Genomic DNA, 23,977 nt, shown 5'->3' with positions numbered 1-23,977 from the left:
GTATATGGAGAGGGTAATAATAGCTAGTTAATTATGGGCATGCATACATGACACATTGATTGTAAAATTGAGCCTTGGTATGGAAACCTGCTAAGTGGTAACTTCCAAATTCAGAGAAACCCTGGAATTACAAAAGGGCAATCCTGAGGCAAATCCGTATTTTGAGAAAACACAATAATTTGATAATGCCCACGTGTGATTGCTAAATATCTATCAGAGGAGAGGGGGTTCACCTCATTATTAGATGAGAGGGGGTTCACCTCGGAATGAGGCTTGTCCTCGTTCTTCTTCGGCGAGAATGGGGGGAAGAGGTTTGAGAAGGAGGAGGAAGAGGAAGACATAGCTGAGGGAGAAGAGGGTTTTTTGGTGCCGATGGCTGGAACAGAGGAAGGGGATGAAGAAAGCTAATCGATCGGCACAGTTAAATAATGAGGAGCCTGGTGGAAATTTATTGTCATTACAGTTTCCAAGGGGATGACGCCAGGGCTATCGAATTTTGCAGAGAAGCTGAGAAGACGGGGCATAATGATAACGGATACTGCAACAGCTCTGCTCTGCTACGACATGACCCGACGAAGGAAAGCATAATGATTTTGGAAAAATTATTTCCAAAACCAGGGGGGCATGTGTTATCACCAGATTTTGGACAAATCCAGAGGTGGGCCGTAAGAGAGATGGGCTTGGAAGACTACACGTGGAAGATTTCTGAAACGGCCTTGCACGGAGAATTTGGGCTAGATTGCCCGTGTATCTTTAATTATAGTAGATTATATCTTAGACCAAAAGTTAGAGTTTGTATCGTGCACGGTGGGATATTCCCACGTTAGAAAGTCCGTTGGACTATAAATATGTATCTAGGGTTTATGGAATAAACAACAACACAACGTTCACCCCAAAAACAAACCAATCTCGGCGCATCGCCAACTCCTTCGTCTCGAGGGTTTCAATCAGGTAAGCGACATGCTGCCTAGATCGCATCTTGCGATCTAGGCAGCACAAGCTCCACGTTGTTCATGCGTTGCGCGTACTGAAGCGTCTTTGATGGCGCGCAACGTAGTTATCATAGATGTGTTAGGGTTAGCATAGTTCTTCGTATAACATGCTTACGTAGTGCAACCCTTGCATGTCTAGCCGCCCTCACGCCTATCTCAGGCGTGGGGGCGGCACCCTGCTTGTTCATCATCTAGTAGATCTGATCCGTTACGATTGCTCCTTGTTATGCAAGGATTAGTTTAATATCTGCAATAGTTAGGCCTTACAAAGGGAGGGAGGATCCAGTGGCACGTAGGGTGGCGTTCGCAAGTCCTAAACAGGATGTTCCGAGGATCAACATTCATGTTGGTTTTGTGGCCTTGTTTAGGATCGGCTTATGAGCACCGTGCGTGGCCGCGAGGCCCAACCTGGAGTAGGATGATCCGATTATGTGGTGAAAACCCTAAATCGTCGTAGATCTAATTAGCTATATCTTGATCAAGCAGGATCACCTAGTATTCGTGCACCCCGCACGGATCATGGGTGAATCGGCTCTTTGAGCCGATTCACAAGATAACCTGAGAGCCGATCGAGGCTCGTATTTAATGTTTACGTGTATGCCATGCAGGAACTAAGCGAGGCATCCCCATCACCTTCCTGACCAGGTATAGGTCAGGTGGCACACCCTTGCACTTCGCATCGCCGCGTGTGACCAGAAGAGCATTGCGGGCCGTCGCTCGGAGGGGTCTCAGCCAGCCGCAGCTCTAGGCTCTTCCCGGCTCTACCTGTGTTGATTCGCCGCTGCCCGCCGGTGGGTTTTGGCGGTCAACACATTCTGGCACGCCCGGTGGGACCTGAGATAGGTGTGAGGGCGGCTAGACATGCAAGGGTTGCACTACGTAAGCATGTTATACGAAGAACGATGCTAACCCTAACACATCTATGATAACTACGTTGCGCGCCATCAAAGACGCTTCAGTACGCGCAACGCATGAACAACGTGGAGCTTGTGCTGCCTAGATCGCAAGATGCGATCTAGGCAGCATGTCGCTTACCTGATTGAAACCCTCGAGACGAAAACACAATAATTTGATAATCTGCGGCTGGCTGAGACCCCTCCGAGCGACGGCCCGCAATGCTCTTCTGGTCACACGCGGCGATGCGAAGTGCAAGGGCGTGCCACCTGACCTATACCTGGTCAGGAAGGTGATGGGGATGCCTCGCTTAGTTCCTGCATGGCATACACGTAAACATTAAATACGAGCCTCGATCGGCTCTCAGGTTATCCTGTGAATCGGCTCAAAGAGCCGATTCACCCATGATCCGTGCGGGGTGCACGAATACTAGGTGATCCTGCTTGATCAAGATATAGCTAATTAGATCTACGACGATTTAGGGTTTTCACCACATAATCGGATCATCCTACTCCAGGTTGGGCCTCGCGGCCACGCACGGTGCTCATAAGCCGATCCTAAACAAGGCCACAAAACCAACATGAATGTTGATCCTCGGAACATCCTGTTTAGGACTTGCGAACGCCACCCTACGTGCCACTGGATCCTCCCTCCCTTTGTAAGGCCTAACTATTGCAGATATTAAACTAATCCTTGCATAACAAGGAGCAATCGTAACGGATCAGATCTACTAGATGATGAACAAGCAGGGTGCCGCCCCCACGCCTGGGATAGGCGTGAGGGCGGCTAGACATGCAAGGGTTGCACTACGTAAGCATGTTATACGAAGAACTATGCTAACCCTAACACATCTATGATAACTACGTTGCGCGCCATCAAAGACGCTTCAGTACGCGCAACGCATGAACAACGTGGAGCTTGTGCTGCCTAGATCGCAAGATGCGATCTAGGCAGCATGTCGCTTACCTGATTGAAACCCTCGAGACGAAGGAGTTGGCGATGCGCCGAGATTGGTTTGTTTTTGGGGTGAACGTTGTGTTGTTGTTTATTCCATAAACCCTAGATACATATTTATAGTCCAGGGGACTTTCTAATTCAGTCGTGCACCTAACCGTGCACGGGTAAAACTCTAACTTCTAACTTAAGATACGATCTAATAAATTACAGATAAATGGGCAATCTAGCCCAACTTTGCATATAAGGCCGATCTTCGTAATCTCTCCATATATAACCTTCAAGCTTCTCTTGATCGTGGCCCACCTCCGACGTGGTCAAATTCTGGTGATAACACATACCCCCCTGGTTTTGGAAATGACATTTCCAAAATCATAATGCTTTGTCCGTCGGGTAATGTCGTGGCAGAGCAGAATCATTGCAGTATTTTTCGTCATGATGCCCTGTCTTCTCGGCTGCCTCGCGTGATTTGACCGTTGTATTTGGGCATTGCCTCCTCGAAAACTGCTGTGGCATTGAATTTTTTCACCGTAGCCCCCTTTTATTTAACTGCTCTGAGCAGTTCGCCACTTCACCATCCTGCTCTGTTCTGGCCATCGGCACCAAAAAACCCCAATCTCCTACAGCCATGTCTTCCTCTTCTTCCTCTTCGTCGTCGGTCTTCCACGACTCCTCCTCCGAGCTTTCCTACGGGTCCTCCTCCTCCCGTGAGACGCCGCCGGACATCCGCGCCCCAGAAGCATGGGACCTGGAGGACCACGCCTCCTCGGTTTGGTCCGAAGACGACCAGTCCCTGACCAGCGGGGACGAAGATCTTCAGTTCCTTGCCGTCGGGGAACTGGAGTCGGAGAGCGAGGACGATCAGTTCCCCTGGGACGGCTGCCCCACCTCTGAAGAAGAGGAAGAGGAAGACGTCGATGACGACGACGACTCCCTCGAGGGCTATCCGCCAGCGAAGCGCCTCCGCATGTGGTGGGACGACGACAGCAGCGACGATGAAGACGAAGATGAAGCTCCCGTAGAGGGCTATGGGAGCAGTGACGAGGAGCCCATCGGCAGCAGTGCCGATGAGAGTTCCGAGGATGACGACGAAGGAAGCGACGGCCCATAGATTAGGATCTACTAGTGTAGGCCTAGTAGTAGTAGATTGGTCAATAGACCCTTCTTTTGTTCTTCCTTCCTAAGAAATCGGCTCTTTCTTTGTAAGAAATCCTCTTATTAATGAAGAAAATCCCTTAATTAATTTCGCTCCCTTGCCGATTGTCGAATGGAGTCGTCGTACAGGGAGCCGATAGCAGAACATCGGCTCATATCGCTGCCTGAGGGCAAGCTGTTATATAAACTTATTTCGCTAAAGTCGATATCAGCGTATCGGCTTTGTTTTCTGAAGTCGATGCCCGCGCATCGGCTGTACTTGCATACTGTTAATCTCCATATGTCTTCTCAAGTCGATGTTTGTGCATCGGCTGTGATTTTTCTCATTATATATATTTTTTTTTTTTACCGGCCGATTCTGAAATCGGCCCCCACATCTTACTGTCCATCATCCCACATGCTTGGAAAATATTTCTTGAGGTGTTGACCATTTACAGCCACTGGGAATTTTTCGCCGCTCAACTCTTCCAGCATGTATGCATTACCCTTCAAGGCCTGGACAACTTTGTACGGACCGTGCCAATTAGGAGACCATTTGCCATATGCCTTATCCCTGGTTCCCAATGGCAACACAGCTTCCCACACAAGATCACCAACTTGAAACTCCTTTGGCCTAACTTTTTTGTTGTAAGCACGAGCCACCCTGGCTTTGTTCTCCTTAATCTTCTCCAACGACCAAAGCCTGAGTTCTGTTGCGTCCTCAATAGTGTCGCTCATCAAAGCTGCATATTCTTCGGCTGTCAGATCATTCTGAAACGTGACACGTCTTGATCCAGCCGTAATTTCCCAAGGCAATACAGCTTCCTGTCCATAGACAAGCTGGTACGGCGAAGTCTTTATGGCTCCATGGCACGACATGCGGTAAGCCCATAATGCTTCTGATAACTTCTCATGCCAATCCCGAGGGTTCTCGTCGATTTTTCTCTTGATCAACTTGATCAGACTCTGATTGGACGCCTCAGCCTGCCCGTTAGCTTGAGCATAGTACGGGGATGATCGGATCAATTTAATCCCTAAGTCATCACAGAACTTCCTGAATTCTTTAGAAGTAAAGACCGAACCTCCATCGGTCGTGATAGTTTGGGGAATCCCAAATCTATGAATAACGTGTTCTTTCACAAACTTGATCACATCTTCTGATTTCACCTTTTTCATAGGGACGGCTTCCACCCACTTAGTGAAGTAATCTGTGATAACCAAAATCCATTCATGTTTTTTACCTGACGCCGGATGAATTTTGCCGATCATATCCATGCCCCACCCCCGGAACGGCCAAGGTTTGATGATTGGGTTCATCGCTGATGCTGGCACCATCTGAATCTTTCCAAACATCTGACACGCTTGGCACCCCTTGTAATAATTGAAGCAATCTTCAAGCATAGTGGGCCAATAAAACCCTGATCGCCTGATCAACCACTTCATCTTATGAGCCGACTGATGCGTTCCACAGGCGCCTTCATGCACCTCATGTAAAAGCCGATTAGATTCAGTCGGTCCTAGGCACTTGAGTAGCAACCCTTCCAATGTCCTGTAAAACATGTCGTCTCCTATAAGGACATACTTCATGGCTTTGTATCTCACCCGTTTAGGTGCCCCCCGAGCCGAATCTTTTAAATAATCGAAGATCTCGGTTCTCCAATCATTCTGTTCCAGGAATTGTATCTGAACTTCCGGTCCGTCGGCTATATCTATGTAGCCTGACGCCATTTGTGCGAGATTGTTGGCATCGGTATTCTGGGATCTTGGGATCTAATTAAAGTTGATGTACCGAAACTGTGTCATCAACTCACGGCATTCCATCCAATATGGGAAAAGCGATTCACTTTCGCAATTATATTCCTCCGTGAGCTGGTTAATCACCAACTTTGAGTCTCCAAAGAACTCCACAGCTTCCGCTCCAGCTTCCAATAGCAATTCCATTCCCTTGCGTATTGCCTCATATTCTGCTACATTATTGGTGCAAGGGGTAGCTAATCTGATGGAGAAGGAGTATTCTGCCCCCCGAGGCGACACAAGCAGAATGCCGATGCCACAACCACCGTCACAAACCGATCCATCGAAGAACATAGCCCATGCTCGTATAGACAGTGCTGCTATATTGGTACTGATTCGTTCAGCGATGAGATCGGCCAACGCTTGGCCCTTGACTGCCTTCGCCGGCTGGTACCGGAGATCGAATTCTGACAGTGCCAACATCCACTTACCGAGTCGGCCTTTCAAAACAGGAGCCGACAACATGTGCTTGACAACGTCCGATTTGCAGATGACGGTGATTTCTGCCGTCAGAAGGATGTGATGAAGCTTGGTGCAGGTAAAGAACAGGCAGAGGCAAAGTTTCTCGACCTCAGGATATCTTGTTTCCGCGTCCAGCATCCTTCTGCTAAGGTAGAAAACGACTCTCTCAACGCCCTCGTAGAGTTGCACCACTACCGAAGCAATGGAAGTGTCAGCTACTGACAGGTAGATGTAGAATGGCCTGTCTTGCTGGGGCGGAACTAATACAGGCGGTGTTGTCAGATATCGCTTAATTTCATCAAACGCCTGTTGCTGTTCTGCCCCCCAGTGAAACTCGTCGTCAGATTTAGTCTTTACCAACGCCATGAATGGCTCGATTCGTCCTGACAAATTAGAGATGAACCGCCGGACGAAATTGATCTTGCCGATGAGGCGTTGGAGCTCCTTTTTTCGTGGTGGGCGGCTGCATGGTACGCACCGCCTCCTGACTTTTCAGGCCGATCTCAATTCCCCGCTCATGAACCAGAAAACCTAGGAATTGACCAGCCGTCACGCCAAAGGCGCACTTCTTCGGATTCATTCTCAGCCCGAACTTCCGAGTTCGGTCTAGGACGCGCCGTAGATCGTCCAAATGCCCCTCCATGGAGACCGATTTGACCACCACGTCGTCGATATAGATCTCCACCAACTTGCCGATCAGATCATGGAACATATAATTCATGGCTCGTTGGTATGTTGCACCAGCATTCTTCAATCCAAAGGTCATGACCACGTACTCAAACAAGCCTACTGCCCCTGGTACTCTGAATGCGGTCTTGTGTATATCTTCAGGAGCCATGAAAATCTGGTTATAACCGGCGTTGCCATCCATGAAGCTCAACACCTTGTGGCCAGCAGCAGCGTTTATCAATGTTTCTGCCACGGGCATTGGATATTCGTCCTTTGGGGTGGCCCTGTTAAGATCTCGGAAATCGATGGCCACGCGCCATCGGCCGTCCTTTTTCTCCACCGGAACGATACTGGAGATCCACTCAGCATACCTGCATGGCCTGATGAATCCAGCGGCCAACATTTTCTCGACTTCCTTCTTGACTTCTTCCAGGATCTCGGCCCTCATCTGACGTGCTCGCTGTTGGAACGGCCGAAATCCTTTCTTAAGGGGGAGCCGATGCTCAATGATGCTCCTGTCCAACCCAGGCATCTCCGTGTAATCCCATGCAAAGCAATCTGGGTATTCCTTCAACAGGGCTATCATCCGTCCCCTGAGCTGTGGATCTAACTTCTTGCTGATAAAAGTAGGTCGAGGCTTATCCCCAGGACCGATGTCGACTTCTTCTAGCTCATCAGCTGATGTAAACCCGTACCCTAGCTTTCCGTCACCTGTGAGGTCGACGCCACATACCGGGAGAGCATGTGATACGGATACTACGGGCCGATCGCTAGCATCGGCTTCTACCTTGATCATCACCAAGATGTTTTGGCGGTGTTGGGGCCGATCGCATGGAGCAGCCTCTTCCTTATCTTTGCCACGAGAGCAGTTGCCCTCGCCTTTATCTCCATCAAGGGGGTGTCCCAGTTCTATCATGTTGACGTTGAACGAGTGTCCTGGTTGGCACCTCCCAGGGCAAGTACCGTTGGTCCTGTCAACGGTGCGCGACGGTGAATGAGGCACTCCTGGTGCCGCCGATGTGCACGACAACGGCAGACGGGTCTGGAGAGGCACTTTTCCTCGGTAGGTCCTGAGAGCTGGCTCTAATAGAGAGTGCTGATTCTTCATGACCTCCTTGACCATCCGAACAGCGACATGCTCCAAGGTATTCACCAGGCTCTCGGAATGGAGACGCAACGAGTGAGCCACAATGACACCAATCTCCTGGCGCACGGCCCTGGTACGTTCCTCTGACGGGACAGATAGATCCACTTCATCGAGTGCGCCTTCCGGTGAGAACCCCTTCCGCCTGACGCCATGTGAACGAGTTTTGTGATATGAGCCGATGAGGTCGGCTTCGAGGGTGGCCTTGGTTTCGTCATATCGCTTCTTGAGCTCGTCAGGCAGCTCCTCGTAGGTGACTGGCGTGCCGTCCGCCGCCATCTCAGATGTAGATGGCGATGTGGTTGATGTAGATGATGGTCCCACCGGGCATGCCAGAATGAGTTGACTGCCAAAACCCACCGTCGGGCAGCGGCGAATCAACACAGGTAGAGCCGGGAAGAGCCTAGAGCTGCGGCTGGCTGAGACCCCTCCGAGCGACGGCCCGCAATGCTCTTCTGGTCACACGCGGCGATGCGAAGTGCAAGGGCGTGCCACCTGACCTATACCTGGTCAGGAAGGTGATGGGGATGCCTCGCTTAGTTCCTGCATGGCATACACGTAAACATTAAATACGAGCCTCGATCGGCTCTCAGGTTATCCTGTGAATCGGCTCAAAGAGCCGATTCACCCATGATCCGTGCGGGGTGCACGAATACTAGGTGATCCTGCTTGATCAAGATATAGCTAATTAGATCTACGACGATTTAGGGTTTTCACCACATAATCGGATCATCCTACTCCAGGTTGGGCCTCGCGGCCACGCACGGTGCTCATAAGCCGATCCTAAACAAGGCCACAAAACCAACATGAATGTTGATCCTCGGAACATCCTGTTTAGGACTTGCGAACGCCACCCTACGTGCCACTGGATCCTCCCTCCCTTTGTAAGGCCTAACTATTGCAGATATTAAACTAATCCTTGCATAACAAGGAGCAATCGTAACGGATCAGATCTACTAGATGATGAACAAGCAGGGTGCCGCCCCCACGCCTGGGATAGGCGTGAGGGCGGCTAGACATGCAAGGGTTGCACTACGTAAGCATGTTATACGAAGAACTATGCTAACCCTAACACATCTATGATAACTACGTTGCGCGCCATCAAAGACGCTTCAGTACGCGCAACGCATGAACAACGTGGAGCTTGTGCTGCCTAGATCGCAAGATGCGATCTAGGCAGCATGTCGCTTACCTGATTGAAACCCTCGAGACGAAGGAGTTGGCGATGCGCCGAGATTGGTTTGTTTTTGGGGTGAACGTTGTGTTGTTGTTTATTCCATAAACCCTAGATACATATTTATAGTCCAGGGGACTTTCTAATTCAGTCGTGCACCTAACCGTGCACGGGTAAAACTCTAACTTCTAACTTAAGATACGATCTAATAAATTACAGATAAATGGGCAATCTAGCCCAACTTTGCATATAAGGCCGATCTTCGTAATCTCTCCATATATAACCTTCAAGCTTCTCTTGATCGTGGCCCACCTCCGACGTGGTCAAATTCTGGTGATAACAATATGAATATAAAAGGTACGAGTTTATCAAAGCCAATCGATCTACATTGTACATCTAAGTTTTATCAATGGCTCAGAACTCAAGTTGGACCCTTGCAAATTACCCCCTCCATCCCACAATATAAGATGTTTTGGCAAGCTAAAACGGCTTGCCAAAACAAAATATATTGTGGGACAGAGGGAGTACGTCTTAATGATAAAGATCAATAATGTTATTCCCAATAAGGACAGAAATAACCTTAGTGTCTTCATGGCTTTTGCTTCTATTGACCTTGATCCTGCTCCCACGGCCTTATGTACACTCCCATTAGAATTACATAACGTAAGATCGATAGTATTATTTCTTGTGCAAATTCCAGTTCAGGGGCACTTGATTATTGTCCATAAAAATGAATTTGCATTTAAGATATCTTTTCTTCGAACCGTAGGTGCAGAATGATGTGTATAACCTCCTTCTGTATTTCTGGAATTTGTCGCAGATTATACTACAATACTTATAATATCTATTTTTAACCTGGTGACATACTTTATGTGATACATAGTGCAAGATACGTGCATTGCGTGTGCAAGATTACTACTAGTGAATGTCTAAATACTCAGTTATCATGTGAAGGATAAAGTAACCATTGTAAGTTAGCCACAGTTAATCAGTTAATGCTGCAGGCACTTTTTGATCATGTGCTTTGAAGAATTCTGTAACTTCAAAGTCATACCATGACTCTATTTCCTCTCAAGTTTTCCACCCTTATATGGTTTTATTCATAACATTACTGTCATGTCTGACAAATATCTACTTCAGTTACTCTCAAAGTGCATAGTTCTGAAGTGAAGTGCTTAGTTTCCTCAGTTTTACGATTTCAGGATTCTTGCTCTTGCAACTGAAAACTTGCAGCAAAGTTTTGAGGCTGATTTCCCAGATAATCACAAGGAACCCAATACATATGCAAGGGAGCTATTAGAGTACTGCTGCCACAAAGCTCTTCATGCAGTAACTACACGTCCAGACTATTTGGCTGATAAGAATCTTCGTCGTCTAATGTTTGATATGATGCTTGCATGGGAACATCCAGGTGCTGAGGATGGATTGCTAGAAAATGTGAGACATCTCATTGCTGCAGTTGGTCACGAGATACCATTTTTCTTTTTTCCCCTATCAAATTGTCGCCTTTTAACCAAACTAAAAGTAAATGCTCCCCACACCCATATTTCCTGTCGAGAAATTTCAGCCTAGTATTTTACTTTATGATATTCGTCATTCTTTCTAATTATGTCTTGATGGCCAGGGTTTAACTTTGCAGAATGCCGTGGAGATTGAAGATGAAGACGAGGGATCAATTTTCTATGCAAATTCCACAACTTTGGCTGTTCAAGTTAGTTTGTTGTTGTTGTTGCAAATCATCATTTTTTCTTGCCAGGACCACATTTCTTCAGGTGCGGACACAATGATGATCTAGTGCTATTTTTAGGTCAATGACATGAAGACAGTTGGGTTAAGAGCTTTTACACGGATAGCGCCTTCGTGCCCAATAATAGCTGACTTGGTTACTGTCCACAATCTGTTTGATGCACTAACATGTTCATCTGGTGGCCGATTACACTATTTCATATATGACAAGTATCTTAAAAGTTTAGACCGGTAAGAAATAAAATTGTATAGATTCTTGAACTCCATATTTATTTGCCCTGCCTTTTGTAAATGTCTTGATGGACTTAATGCATAAATATATTTTTATCACTGGCTGTTCTTTTTTGCTTTTTTGTTGAGTTAAGCAGAATCATGTTTTTTAAGGTTCCCGCCTTAGGACGCCTTACCGCCTTAAAACCCATGAAGCAGACTCAACAAAGATATTAAGAGTGTCTGTTAATTTGTAGAGTATTCAAATCTGTCAAAGGAATCATGCAGTCACCACTTGCTTCAAGTTTTCATCTTAATGCTGGGGAGTGTATATTAGCTGTTGAAGGAGATAGGCCTATTCATCCTGTATTGCAGCATATTGGAATATCAGCTTGGCCAGGTGAATTACTTTACTGGCATTTAACTTCTCAATTTGCAGCCATACTCTATTTTGGGAAGCCATTAATATTTCCATTATTTTTGGCAGGAACGCTGATCCTAACAACACACGCTCTGTATTTTCAGAGTATCAGAGTTGATTATGGTGATAAGATTGTTAAATATGATTTAGCAACAGATTCAAATCAAGTGATTAATCGTGATTTCACTGGACCGTTGGGTGTTCGGCTTTTTGATAAGGCTATGATGTACAAATCAAGCACTCTGTAAGTATTGAAATTGGACGGGTTCTTAATGCCTATTTTTAGTGAGGGTTGCAGGTGTATTTTCATGTGTCTTTAAATATTAACAGCACCTTATTTGCAGAACAGAACCAATATATTTTGATTTTCCTGAGTTAGGAGAACCCTCGCGAAGAAACTATTGGTTAGCAATTACTCGTGAAGTAATGCAGGTGAATAAATTCATCAGGAGATTCAATCTTGAAGATATTCAGAAAGCAGAAGCACTCTCAAAAGCTATCCTGGGCATCTTGAGATACTCTGCTGTGAAAGAAGCTTTTCATGTTGCTTCTTCTCATGTTAAGACAACACTCACTTTTAGCTTAGCAGAAAAGCTCCCAAAAGGAGACATGGTATTAGAGGCCCTATATAATAATTACTTTCAACTGTTGGACACTCCGTTGAGCCATTTCGCAACTGCAGCAGTTAAGAAAACATCGAAGACTCATACTGTACCATTTGCATTATATGCTCTCTCTAGAATGGGATTTATCCTGCTGAATAGAAAAGATGAAACTGAAAAGGAGATAAGCTTTTGTGCTGCTTGCGTTGGTGTCACAAAATCTCTCGAGGCTGCTTTGGAAGAGTCATTTTGTTATTCTGAAAGAATAGAGGCAGCACGTGCTACGGTTGATCAAGTAAAGGTGGAAGGTCTTGATGCAAATCTTGCCCTGATGCAGGTGTGTTGATATTAATCAATTTATTTTTTCCTTGCTAGGTCTTAGATGGCCTTTAGTAAATTTGGTAGAGCCATGTTTTCATTTCTTTGGGTTCAATAGATAGCATGTAGTTTGGATCTGGTAAAACTTTTTAGTTCTTGACATTGATATTATGCTCTTAGGATAGGATATGCTCATATTATTGGTTTGGATACCTATTCAAAAATCATAGCAGTTGAACATGTTAGAATATGTACATGCAAGAGTGTATGCAAAAATATGATCAGATGTTTGTTTGAGAATAAAATGGTATAAGGGTGGAAAACTTGAGAGGAAATTAGGTCATGTTATGTCTTCAATTTTTTATGATTTCTTATAAAGTCAAATTCGTTAGTATTACAATGCCGTACACCAGTACCGCGACTTGAGTTCTGATGGATTACCCTTATATTGCAGGAGCTACTTTTCCCCTTCATTCAAGTAGGCAAACTTATTCACTCTTTAACCAAGTGGGAAGATCCCGTGAAATCATTTCTGTTCTTAGCTTTTATCCTCTATATTATTAAAAGGTAATTTTGTTGTGGTTGTTGGATCATTTCTGTTCTTATCAAGTATGCTTACCTATATTACTTTGCTTACTATGTGTGTTCTTTTTTGTGTAGTGGGCTCGTCAATTACACTGTGCCCTCTATTTTCATACTTTCTGCTACTGTTATGCTGTGGCAGAAACACAGTGGAGAAGGAAAATTGTTGGAAGTGCTTGAAGTAAGAGCTCCTCCAAGTAAAAATCCTGTTGAGCAAATCTTGATATTGCAGGAGGCTATTTCCAAGTTGGAAGAAACTCTACAGGCTGTAAACATTGTTCTCCTCAAGTTCAGAGCTATCTTGTTTGCAGCTGTTCCAAAGGTTTGTCTTTGCTGTTGCTTCTGACTATCTTGATAGGGATAAGAGACACAGCTTTTTTCTCGCAAAAAAGAGAGAGACTGCCTAGCAAACTCCCTGTACATTGACATACCAATCATAAACAGTTTCTTGACATGTCATGTATTTTGTTACAATGTAACACAACTTGGTGATAATCTTTAGTTGATTCATCTGATAGGAGCCATTTATAGCCCAATATATATCCATGTATATGCAACATTTCATACCCACCTTTATTAACTTCACAAAGAGATCAATCTGCCAAATGGTAACCTCCATCTTCTTTCCCGTGCACAGACAACTCAAACGGTCGCAGTGGCATCTCTTGCTGCAGCTGCACTTGTTATCTTGACGCCTCCCAGGCATCTGCTCCTGATGGTGGTCCTAGAGGTCTACACAAGGGAGATGCCGCTAAGGAAGCAGAACACGGAGAAGTTCCGCCGACGAATTAGAGAGTGGTGGGCCCGTATCCCAGCTGCTCCTGTACAGATGGTCAGACCTAATGAAAACAAGAAAAAGATATGACTATGAGCTCTGTATCCATTGCAACTAACAGCTCGCAATTTTGCCCTGCCTCCTTGGTAACCCAGTCAGCTAACCTGTACAGCTATCACCCATTATTACAGTGCAATTGTACTGGGTCACCCTTGATTACCCATGTAATGATTGTATAGTGGCATTGCTCTGGATATACAGAAAGATACAAATATAGCTTTAAAATGTGTTGAATTTTCTTTGCTTGACTGTTTAACATTGATGGGTTGTACAAAGTCCTATGAACAGAGCATAGTGATCAGCAAATCCTGGTGTGTGTGTGTGTGTGTTTTCCATTAGTGTTGATGTCTATTAGTCTATGGAGGTTGCTCAGATTACGGTGATTTGCTTTTCGAGAATCATAGAATGTAAAGTTGGATCGTCTTGAAAGGGAAATGCTTCATGAATGGGGTTTTTGCCATCCAACTGGCAACCTTTTTTTTTTTTTTTGAGAAACTATATATTAAAGCTAGCAAGCCGCCTCATTAAAAACCTTCCAGTCCCCTTAGGTACCCTGGTAAGGAAAAGAGTGCGTCAGAAACTTGCAGCCACCAATCACACACCATTACAATCAGCCTGTAGGCTGTGAACTAAGAAAGCAGGTGGTTCAGCATCCCAGGAAAACAACCCATCTTGAATACTTGCAAATTTTGCACAAGAATGAGCTGCCTGGTTAGCCTCACGACGAGCATGACATAAGCTAAAAACTGTGAAAAACACACTCAGCTCACTAATCTCATCTAAAACATTCTTGGCCATAGAACGATCAGTCGCTCTATTATGCCAAAGATGAACCAGATTTTCAGAGTCCACTTCAAAGACAACTCTACTAAAACCTCTGTCCCTTGCATAAGTAACAGCATCTCGTAGTGCAAGAGTCTCAATGATCAGAGGATCAGAAATACCACGGTACGTTTTACCCATGGCACCCCTATATAACAAACCCTCACGAGCAACTACACCAGTTGCAGCCAAGTTATCGCTGGTATTGAACGCCCCATCTGAATTTATTTTCACAAAACCATCTGGAGGTCTCTGCCACTTAGCAACCGGCCTAATAGGCCTAGGATTCTCCCTTGGAAACTCTAGAGTCTGCAAGGTCTCCTTCACCAACTCAATCGACTTGGCTGGATTATAGCCAGCTTCACCATGTGTAAGATTATTTCTTGATGACCAAATTGAGTACATCACTGAAATTATAATAGCTCTCTCCTTTTGGCTGAAAGCTTTCTCGCAAAGTATATCTTTCGCCCAAGTTAACGGGTGTAGCCTTGGAAGCTTAATCAAAAGAAGTTCCTTAGCCGCCTCCCAGAATAACTTTGCGTGACTACACTCAATCAGTGCGTGCATCACATCTTCAGATTCAGCCTTACACAGAGCACAGGTGCTATTCTCCATTATATGTCGCCGTGACAAAGTCCTATAATCAGGTAAAATACCTCGAAGAACTCGCCACCAAAAGACACGCACCTTTGGCACTACTGGAAGTTTCCACAGCCTTTTCCACACATCAACATCATTGTCAGATGAAGACGGCACAGAAGCGTCATTTCTGGCCTCCTCCGAATGGCGTGCCTCCATCAAGGCTCTATACGCTGATCACACAGTATATATCCCAGATTTCTCCTTCGACCACGCTAACCAATCATCACCCCCTGAACTTCTTAGAGGAATACTCATTATCGAATCAGCATCAGGAGCAAAGAAAAGCTCACGAATTAGTGGCTCATTCCACTCATGGTTTCCTGTCATCAACTCATTAACCATGACAAGATCAGTGTCTTCCAACCGGCCCATCGGCCTCATTGTAGCAGTGTTCGGTAGCCAGTTATCCTCCCAAATTGAGATTGACTGGCCCGAGCCTACTCGCTTTATAAGCCCCAGTTTCAAAGCCTCTCTTCCCGCCAAAATCGCCTTCCAGGTCCTAGATGCTGCCCTTGGGGCAGAAGCAGCCATCAATTCATGGTTATGAAGATATCTTGTCTGTAGGACTTGAGAGCACAAAGAATCCGGTTTCATAATAATTCTCCAAGCCTGTTTACCTAGCAGCGCTACATTAAAAGCCTGCATATCACGGAATCCCATTCCTCCTTGTGAGCCGTTGTGTTTGCGCGCTCTTTCCTGATACCAATACGTTGTTCAAGCTTCTTGTTAGTGTTGGCGGGTGGAGCAACGGTGGTAGGTGGCAGGAAGACTCCTACATAACCCTCCCCCAACTAAAGGTGAACCAAGGAGCGAAGATTGTTTGACTTCTCTCTACCAGAATCTGCACAGGCGAGAAACCACTACCCAAATCTTGCCGCGAATGGCCACCGCTGCATCGTCCTCCCCCCCTCCGGCGGCCATCACCTGCCGAGGTAACCAATCCGTCCCCTCCTGAGCCCTGCTCGCTTGCCCGAATGTGTGCTTTTCCTGGTTTCTCCTGACTCGTCGGTGTTTGGTGTCGTGCAGCGGCGGTGGCATGGGGGGCGGGGCAGGCGCTGGTGATGGAGGACGTGGAGGTCGCCCCGCCGGGGCCCATGGAGATCCGCGTCAAGGTCGTCTCCACCTCCATCTGCCGCAGCGACGTCAACCAGTGGCAGAACACGGTACGCACCGGCACCGCAACAAAACAGTTTCTTCTCTCCAAATCCCCTGCATTTGCATTCATTTCATTTCAAGTAAAACGCCATAATATTTCTTCACGTGCCTGTCTGACTGACATCTGTTCTGTTCCAAATCGCAGGCACAGCCCGATCTGTTCCCCAGAATCTTTGGGCACGAAGCATCTGGGTCTGTATCCTGATCTCCTCCCTTGCCTCTTAGTAAGACTTTGTGAATCGCTTACATAGAAACGCTGACATTTTATCACCTTTGATCTGCAGAGTAGTTGAGAGTGTTGGGGAAGGCGTGATCGAGTTCCAAGTGGGAGACCACGCGCTCACCGTCTTCATCGGGGAGTGCATGAGCTGCAAGCACTGCGTATCGGGGAAGAGCAACATGTGCCAGAAGCTCGGCCTGGAGAGGAGGGGTGTCATGCACAGCGACCAGAAGACCCGCTTCTCGATCGGAGGGAAGCCCGTGTACCACTACTGTGCCGTGTCGAGCTTCAGCGAGTACACAGTTGTCCATTCGGGTTGCGCGGTGAAGGTCAGCCCGACCATGCCCATGGACAGGCCTGCTGAGCTGTGGCGTGTCTGCAGGTAACCTTTGCACCAGTCTTTCTAAAGCTATATTTTATGTTTGGTGCTAAGAATTGGTGTTCAAATGATTCAGTCGTCTTGCACGGCTGCATACTTTGATGATATCTGATCATTCATCCACTTGTTTCTTTGTTCCGTTGATCTGTTCCTTAGGCCTTGGTGCAGCTTGGAATGTTGCCGATATATCGAAGGGATCGAGTGTAGTTATATTTGGTTTTGGAACTGTAGGACTTTCTGTGAGTAAGCTGCTATTGTAAGTCGAAATAACGGATATAAAGAACCACAATTCTGAGACCCATATCTGCTGATTTTAGGTAGCTCAAGGGGCTAAGCTACGGGGAGCTTCCAAGATTATTGGAGTAGATACTAATCCTGATAAGCAAGAAAAGGGTATATGATGCAATACAAAATATAAATTGCATACTTCTGTAGCGATATTTTCCTGAACTTACTTGGTTTATCTGTGGCACAGGGAAAGCTTTTGGTGTTACAGATTTTATTAATCCTGGCGAACTGAATGAACCTGTTCAGCAGGTACTTGTTATTAAAATGACTGAGAAAATTGTATGGTTTATAGGATTTATTTTAACTGCATCTTTCGTGAACAATCGGCATTCTGTTTAACACATACTGTTGTTCTGAATCATAGACTGAACTACCTATTAAATTGTCACAAAATCATAAACTAAAGAAAGACCATAGAAGTTCTTTTTCTAGACAGCACTTGTCTAACAAGATCGAAACAGAGCACGTGTTCAGTAAGCAAGCTTTCAGTTACACGCTTTGCTTATAAATAAATACATTTTTAATCGAGGGAAGCCAAAAAAAGTTTTGATACTGGTTGTCTCCACTGCATCTCTGCAGAGGCTTTAACCTATTGATCCCAACCTTATAATGAACATATGAATGATGTTGTCTTCATACTTGCAGGTAGTAAAACGGCTTACTGATGGAGGGGCTGATTACTCTTTTGAATGTGTGGGTGATACTGGAGTAGTCTCAACTGCATTGCAATCTTGTTCTGATGTAATTTCTATTCATCTTTTTCATTTCTAGTAACTGTGCGCCAAAGCGTTGACCTGTTATGCTTAGATGCATTTTCTCCTCTCATGTTCTGGTCTTGTCAGGGATGGGGACTGACTGTAACTCTTGGTGTACCCAAAGCAAAGCCAGAAGTTTCTGCACATTATGGATTGCTTCTTTCTGGAAGAACACTGAAGGGGTCCTTGTTTGGAGGATGGAGACCCAAATCTGATATACCTTTAGTGGAGAAGTATGCAAACAAGGTAATTTGGAAACTGTTGCAGAAGAAAATACTTTTTGATGCTTTTCTACATAAACCTAGTTAATGATATTGAATTAAGCAACTGAACTTCATTGTTCGTACTGGCGTAGTTAGTATGTCCCTCTTTAGTGTGGTTGTGCTGTGGTGGATGCAAGTGAAAATAAGACTAGTAGAGAAGTCTAAGTCTCAATCAACTGAGATTTCTTAAGCATCTGTCAATTCAAAAAAGTGCAACTTAGTGCAAGTTGCGCTTTTCACTAAACTAAAGGTGCACTTTTCTGAATCGACTGGGACTTGAGAAAATCGACAGAGACTTTGCGAAATAGCTACTTGTATGATGGATGTTTGTGATAAGTTGTTTGGAAATCATATATCTCAATTAGGCATTGACCATTCTGTTGTGTAACTTCTCAGGAGATCCAAGTTGATGACCTTGTCACACATGATATGCCATTCAGTGACATCAACAAGGCACTTGAACTGATGCTAGAAAACAGGTATTTGCGATGTGTGATTCACATGCCAAAGTGATAGGATTGAACAACTATACATGAGTGCCGCATATCTGTACTATTTTGGTGGTTTTCTCTTCAGTAGTTTTCGACTTGATCTCGCTCCTGGCTCCAGTTTTCATCACATCAGCACTTCCAAGCTCTTACATCATTCTTTATTGGTGTTTCACCTTGGAAGTTTTGGTTTTATAGATATTGACAGGACTACAAATTCTAGTATTCCTTCGAATCCTCATATGTACCATCTCAAATATTATTCATGTAATCTATATTATTGCAAATTGATTTTCTGGTGATTACAATGTTGTATGCTTGTTCCATGCATTGGGTAAGACTGGCCTTCTATTCTTTCAGCTTCTTGATTGGAATGAATTGTGTAAAATTTAATGATATAAGATGTACGTATATTGTTTTCCTAAATATGTATTAGTTAACACATTACTTAGACCAAGGACCATTGCTTGCTCCTGCTTAGTAATTCTATTTTGAAAATAATGAAACATGTTATATTGCATGTGCTTCAAGGGATATCCTTGGCTAGCAAACACTTGCAGTATAGACTAAAATTCAACTAGAAGGATACCCCACGTGTTGCAGCAGTAATCTTGTAAGAAATCAATAAACAAAAGGTTATAAAATATATGAAACATGGAGGTATATATAGGAATATGCAAGATTGCATTGGTCAAAATAATCGGGAGGTAAATTTTGATTGGCATGAGATGGTTTAATATTTGATGGCTAAAAATTGGTGATGTGGACAATGGGATGGAAAATATAGATGACATGGATAGTTTGCATGTCGCGATAGACATGGAGATGACATGGACAATTGTTTGGCTAATAAAATAGGTGATGTGGTCATGTGGACAACTTGCATGAAGAGATAGACTAACATTAATTTCAGTTAGTGGGGTTTTGCTTTATAAGAAGCATAGATTGTGGAAATGCCATGTTTCAAAATATCATTATGTACCGTCATAAGATTTTTTTCTTCTTCTTTGCGCCCGAGTTAATACATTATACACATAGTTTCTCTTCAAGTTAAACAAGTTGTAGGTTCCCTTTCACCCATTTTTGGCACAAAATGTTATGACAGAAGGTTGCAGAATGGACTGAAACCCAACCTGTGATTAAGTAAGCAGCACTGCAAGAAAGGACATACTGGATGCTTATACTGTATACATTTCTAGCAAAATTTGTGACAAGAATTCTTTCAACAAAAGCATTTGCATAATTTGAAAGAAATGCTCCATATGTACATTGTTCTTCAGATCCTTGGACTTAGCATGGTAACTCATTTTGACTGATCGAAACTTCTAAGATATTTCTCTTTCTAAGCATTTGGCATATTACATTTCGTTTCTCACTGTTGTGGTCTAAAGTGCTGCAGAATTCATGTTCTCTGTCAGCAGCAGAGGAATGCTTCCGTTTAGAAGAAAGCCTTCTTGCTTGCCTCAGCTTGGTAATAAACTTCATCAGTGGTTATGTCGTTGCCTAATCGACGGTACCCCGGAGGAGGGATCCTCACGAGGGGGAGAAGAAGTAGGGGCCATAGGGCGGAGTGCTCTCGGGACGGTGGTACGCGATTTACCCAGCTTCGGAACACCTGCACGATGACAGGGCCTACTGCTGCTTGTCTGGAATTATCTGGGCGCTTTCGCGTTGTTACCAAGAGTTGTGGTTGTGCCTCTAGGGCTCCCGAGATCCGGCTTATATAGGCGCACAGATCTAGGGTTTACATGGAGAGTCCTAGCCGGAATACAAGTTACCTAACTACGGTACAATATCTTGCCGTGTACGTCAAGGATCCGCCTTCCTTCTAGGCCGTGCTGGATCCGGATACTTTATGGGCCTCCACGGATCCGGCCTCCTTCGTAGGTCGGTTGAGATCCGGCTTCCTGTTCCTGGGCTGGACTTCATCCTTCATGATCTACAGCAACTGGGCCGCCCGATGGGCCACATGCCTCACCACCAACTATGGGCCACCCGGGCTTGCCGGATCTAGGCCATGCCGTTGATATACCCATAAAATATACCCACAACAGTAGCTCCCGAAGTTCTCCGAGATTCATCATTCCTCCGACTTCATTCAGCTCGGATCCGAAGAGAATCTTGAAGAGCTTCAAAACTTTTACTTGATTCCGGGTTCATTCACTCGGAAGTCCTTCATCTTCAGATCGCGTACAACAACGGAGACTCCGCTTTTCCCGCGCACAACTTCCTTATTTCCCGCGCTAAATTTTCGCAGATGCAAATCTTTAGCCGGAATTTTCGGGAGTGCATGGTTGAGTTACCTCCACGTCGTTTTACCGCACTTGACCTAAAACACGTGTCGTCCATCCAACGGTGTGACCGTTCCGTTTCCACCGTCGGATCCGAATCCCGAATCTCCGCGCGTGGCCTATAAATACCCCGCGGCTCGGTAATTTCTCATTCTTTCACCTCTTCTCACCACCTCGTCTTCCTCCTCGCGCCGCGCCGCCCGACAGATCTCGACTCCGGCGAACTTCGCCACGGTGAACTCCGCGCGCCGCCAGTCCAAGCCTCCCCTCGCGCCAAGAATACTTCGGTTGAACGGGAAATCTTCCCCGCCGCCGATTCGTGGTCACGCGAGGTGGTTTCCTTCAAGTCCGGCGACATCGTCTTCACCGGAGCTCCGTCGAGCCACCGCGCCATTAGCGGTAAGTGCGCCGGCCTCGTAGAAGATAGACTTAGTGTAGATCCGGGTACTTAAGCAATTTGTATGGGTGCAGCCGGAAGCATGCCACTTGATTCATCGCACTGCACTGGTAGTTCTCCGAGTAGCCCGGATCCCAATTCAGTAGAACCAATATGTCCGGATCCCATAGCATTCCTGCCACCATATGTTTCCGACATCAGGTTAGCTCAACCATTTTCCGCATCTTCCAGCACCGCGCCAAGCCGGATCCCCTCCCTCAAAGAGCTTCAAGAAGAACTCGAGGGACAAGCTAGGATGGCAGCCAAAGTACAGGAAACGGAAAACAAGAAGGCATCCAAGGCCCGGATCCGTGAAGGAGAGCGAGGTCAGTGGTGGCCCTGCGCAACTACTGATGTGGAGCTTAGAGAGCTCCAGAACGAGGGTATGATCTCCACTCACTGGAGCTTCACACGTGATTCCGACGTCCCCAAGCCCGAAGCCGGAGAAGTAGTCATGACGAAGGCTTGGGTGGAACGCGGACTATCACTCCCTTGTTCGGAGTTTTTCCTCTCCATCCTCAACACATACGGGCTCCAGCCCCACAACATCTGCCCAAACTCATACCTCCTCCTGTCCAACTTCGTAACTCTTTGCGAAGGGCACCTTGGGATCCGACCAGATGTCAAGTTATGGCAGTTCTTTTTCCGGGTGAAGAAAGAAACCAAGGACAAAGCAATGGTGAACTGCGGGAGTATGACATTCATGCTCCGCCCTAGCCGTATGTATCCTCCCCACGACTCGCATGAATCCGTCCGGTACTGGAACGCCGGATGGTTCTATGAGAAGAACGCTTCAGTTCCGGACATCCATGAAGGCTTACCCCAGTTCATCAACGAGCCTCCGGAAGAGCTCGCAAGCTGGAGCTTCATTCCTTCGCTCGCCCAAACCCCTATCCTGGAGAAGGCAGCGCGGAGAATCTCCTGGCTAGTCCACGACGGACTGACCGGATCCCAGCTCACCCTTAGCTGGTTCTCCCGGAGGATCCAGCCCCTGCGCCACAACGCACGCCTGATGTGCGCCTACACCGGGGCGGACGATCTCCTCCGAGTCACTCGCCACGATCTTCCGGCCGACTCCCTCAAGAGAAGGTTCAAGACGTTGGTGAAAATTCCTAGGGGCCAACAGGTCCCGGAACTGATCAAGGATATCTGCACAAACGACCAGTGTCCTCCGGTAAGCTCTGTTCCTTTCGTTGCTTCGAACTTCACAAGTTTTCGGATGTTTAACTTTAACTTTTATGCATGTTCCTTCCAGCTCAACACTTTGGCGGAGGAAAACTTCCGCACCATTATTCGTGTCCCTGTCAGTGGCGACGCGGCGGAGGAGGTTCCGGAGGACGAAGAGGAGGGAGAGGAACAGGCACCCCGCAAGGCGGCCCCTCGACCTTCGAAGCGTCCCCGCGCCAACGCTTCCGGCTCAGAAGCCGGAGCTAGCGGCGAGGCCTCCGCCAAGAAGTCCAAAACCGTCAAGCCACCTCCGCTAGACTCGAGGAAAGCGGAGCGTGCACGCCTGAAGATGCTTTCAACAGCTGGCAAACGCACGCGCCCCATCATCCCTGGCGCCTCGTAAGTTTCCGAATATGGCGCACCTTTATTTTGGTGAAATTATTTCTTATTCAATCCCTTTCACTTGTTTGCAGGAATCCGAGTACCACTGCCACGCGGACCATCAGCCAAGAGCCTATTACTAAATACATGAAAAAGTCTCCGGCAGTTGGTCCTACTACTCCAGCTCCGCCAAGTACCTCCCACCCTACTCCTCGGCTGTCTCCCCCTCAGGCTAATCAATCTCCCCCTCCTGCCGCAAACACTCCACCAGAAATAATCCCGGTTAGCAGCGAGAAAGTGGGCGGAGAAGATCCTAAGGACAAAGGCCCTGCCCAAGAAGACGCAGAAGAACAAGGCCAAGGAGAGGCTGAAGTCACTTCTTCTGAGAAGGCCGGAAACGGCGCTGGCGACGTCGTCGTTTTTCCGAAAAACTTTGGAGATCCGGCTGACATCACTTCCACCCCCAAGGCATATGCTACCAAGTTTTTCAACAAGTTAACCGAGGCAGAGAAATGGGAGCTTGAACAAGACTTGCTCAACGCCATGCTGAACAACGCTTGGGGGAAGCCTGACGTCGCAACATCGGAAATCCAGGACTTTAAGAAGGATGTCGGCCAGTTCTTCGACAAACTCATCTGCAAGCAAAAGGTACTCCCCAGTATCCCCCAAGCATGTAGGCGGAAACTCAAATAATAGTTAGCGCTTAGATGCTTAGAGAAAGATTACTTCCGGGAAAGTGTTTAATTTGGATCAGTAGCC

At 46.2% G+C, this 23,977-nt stretch overlaps 1 protein-coding gene and 2 pseudogenes across 1 annotated transcript; 2 read left to right on the top strand and 1 right to left on the bottom strand.

Moving 5' to 3' along the window:
* The window catches only part of LOC127307203 (uncharacterized), a 29,483-nt pseudogene extending 15,309 nt beyond the window's left edge, over nt 1-14,174 (top strand).
* A 351-nt stretch (nt 14,175-14,525) lies between these two features.
* Nucleotides 14,526-15,551, bottom strand: LOC139832536 (uncharacterized). Its single transcript, XM_071822316.1, has 2 exons — nt 15,441-15,551; nt 14,526-15,338 (listed from the first exon to the last, which is right to left on the bottom strand). The coding sequence occupies exons 1-2, from the start codon at nt 15,549-15,551 to the stop codon at nt 14,526-14,528; spliced, it is 924 nt and encodes a 307-aa protein (XP_071678417.1).
* Nucleotides 15,552-16,107: 556 nt separating this feature from the next.
* Nucleotides 16,108-19,269, top strand: LOC127307204 (alcohol dehydrogenase-like 6; annotated as a pseudogene).
* Nucleotides 19,270-23,977: the final 4,708 nt, after the last annotated feature.

Source organism: Lolium perenne, chromosome 6 (genome assembly GCF_019359855.2).
Source record: "Lolium perenne isolate Kyuss_39 chromosome 6, Kyuss_2.0, whole genome shotgun sequence".
Lineage (NCBI taxonomy): Eukaryota > Viridiplantae > Streptophyta > Magnoliopsida > Poales > Poaceae > Lolium > Lolium perenne.
Note: the sequence above shows the minus strand (reverse complement) of the source record. Positions and strands in the feature narration are given on the sequence as shown.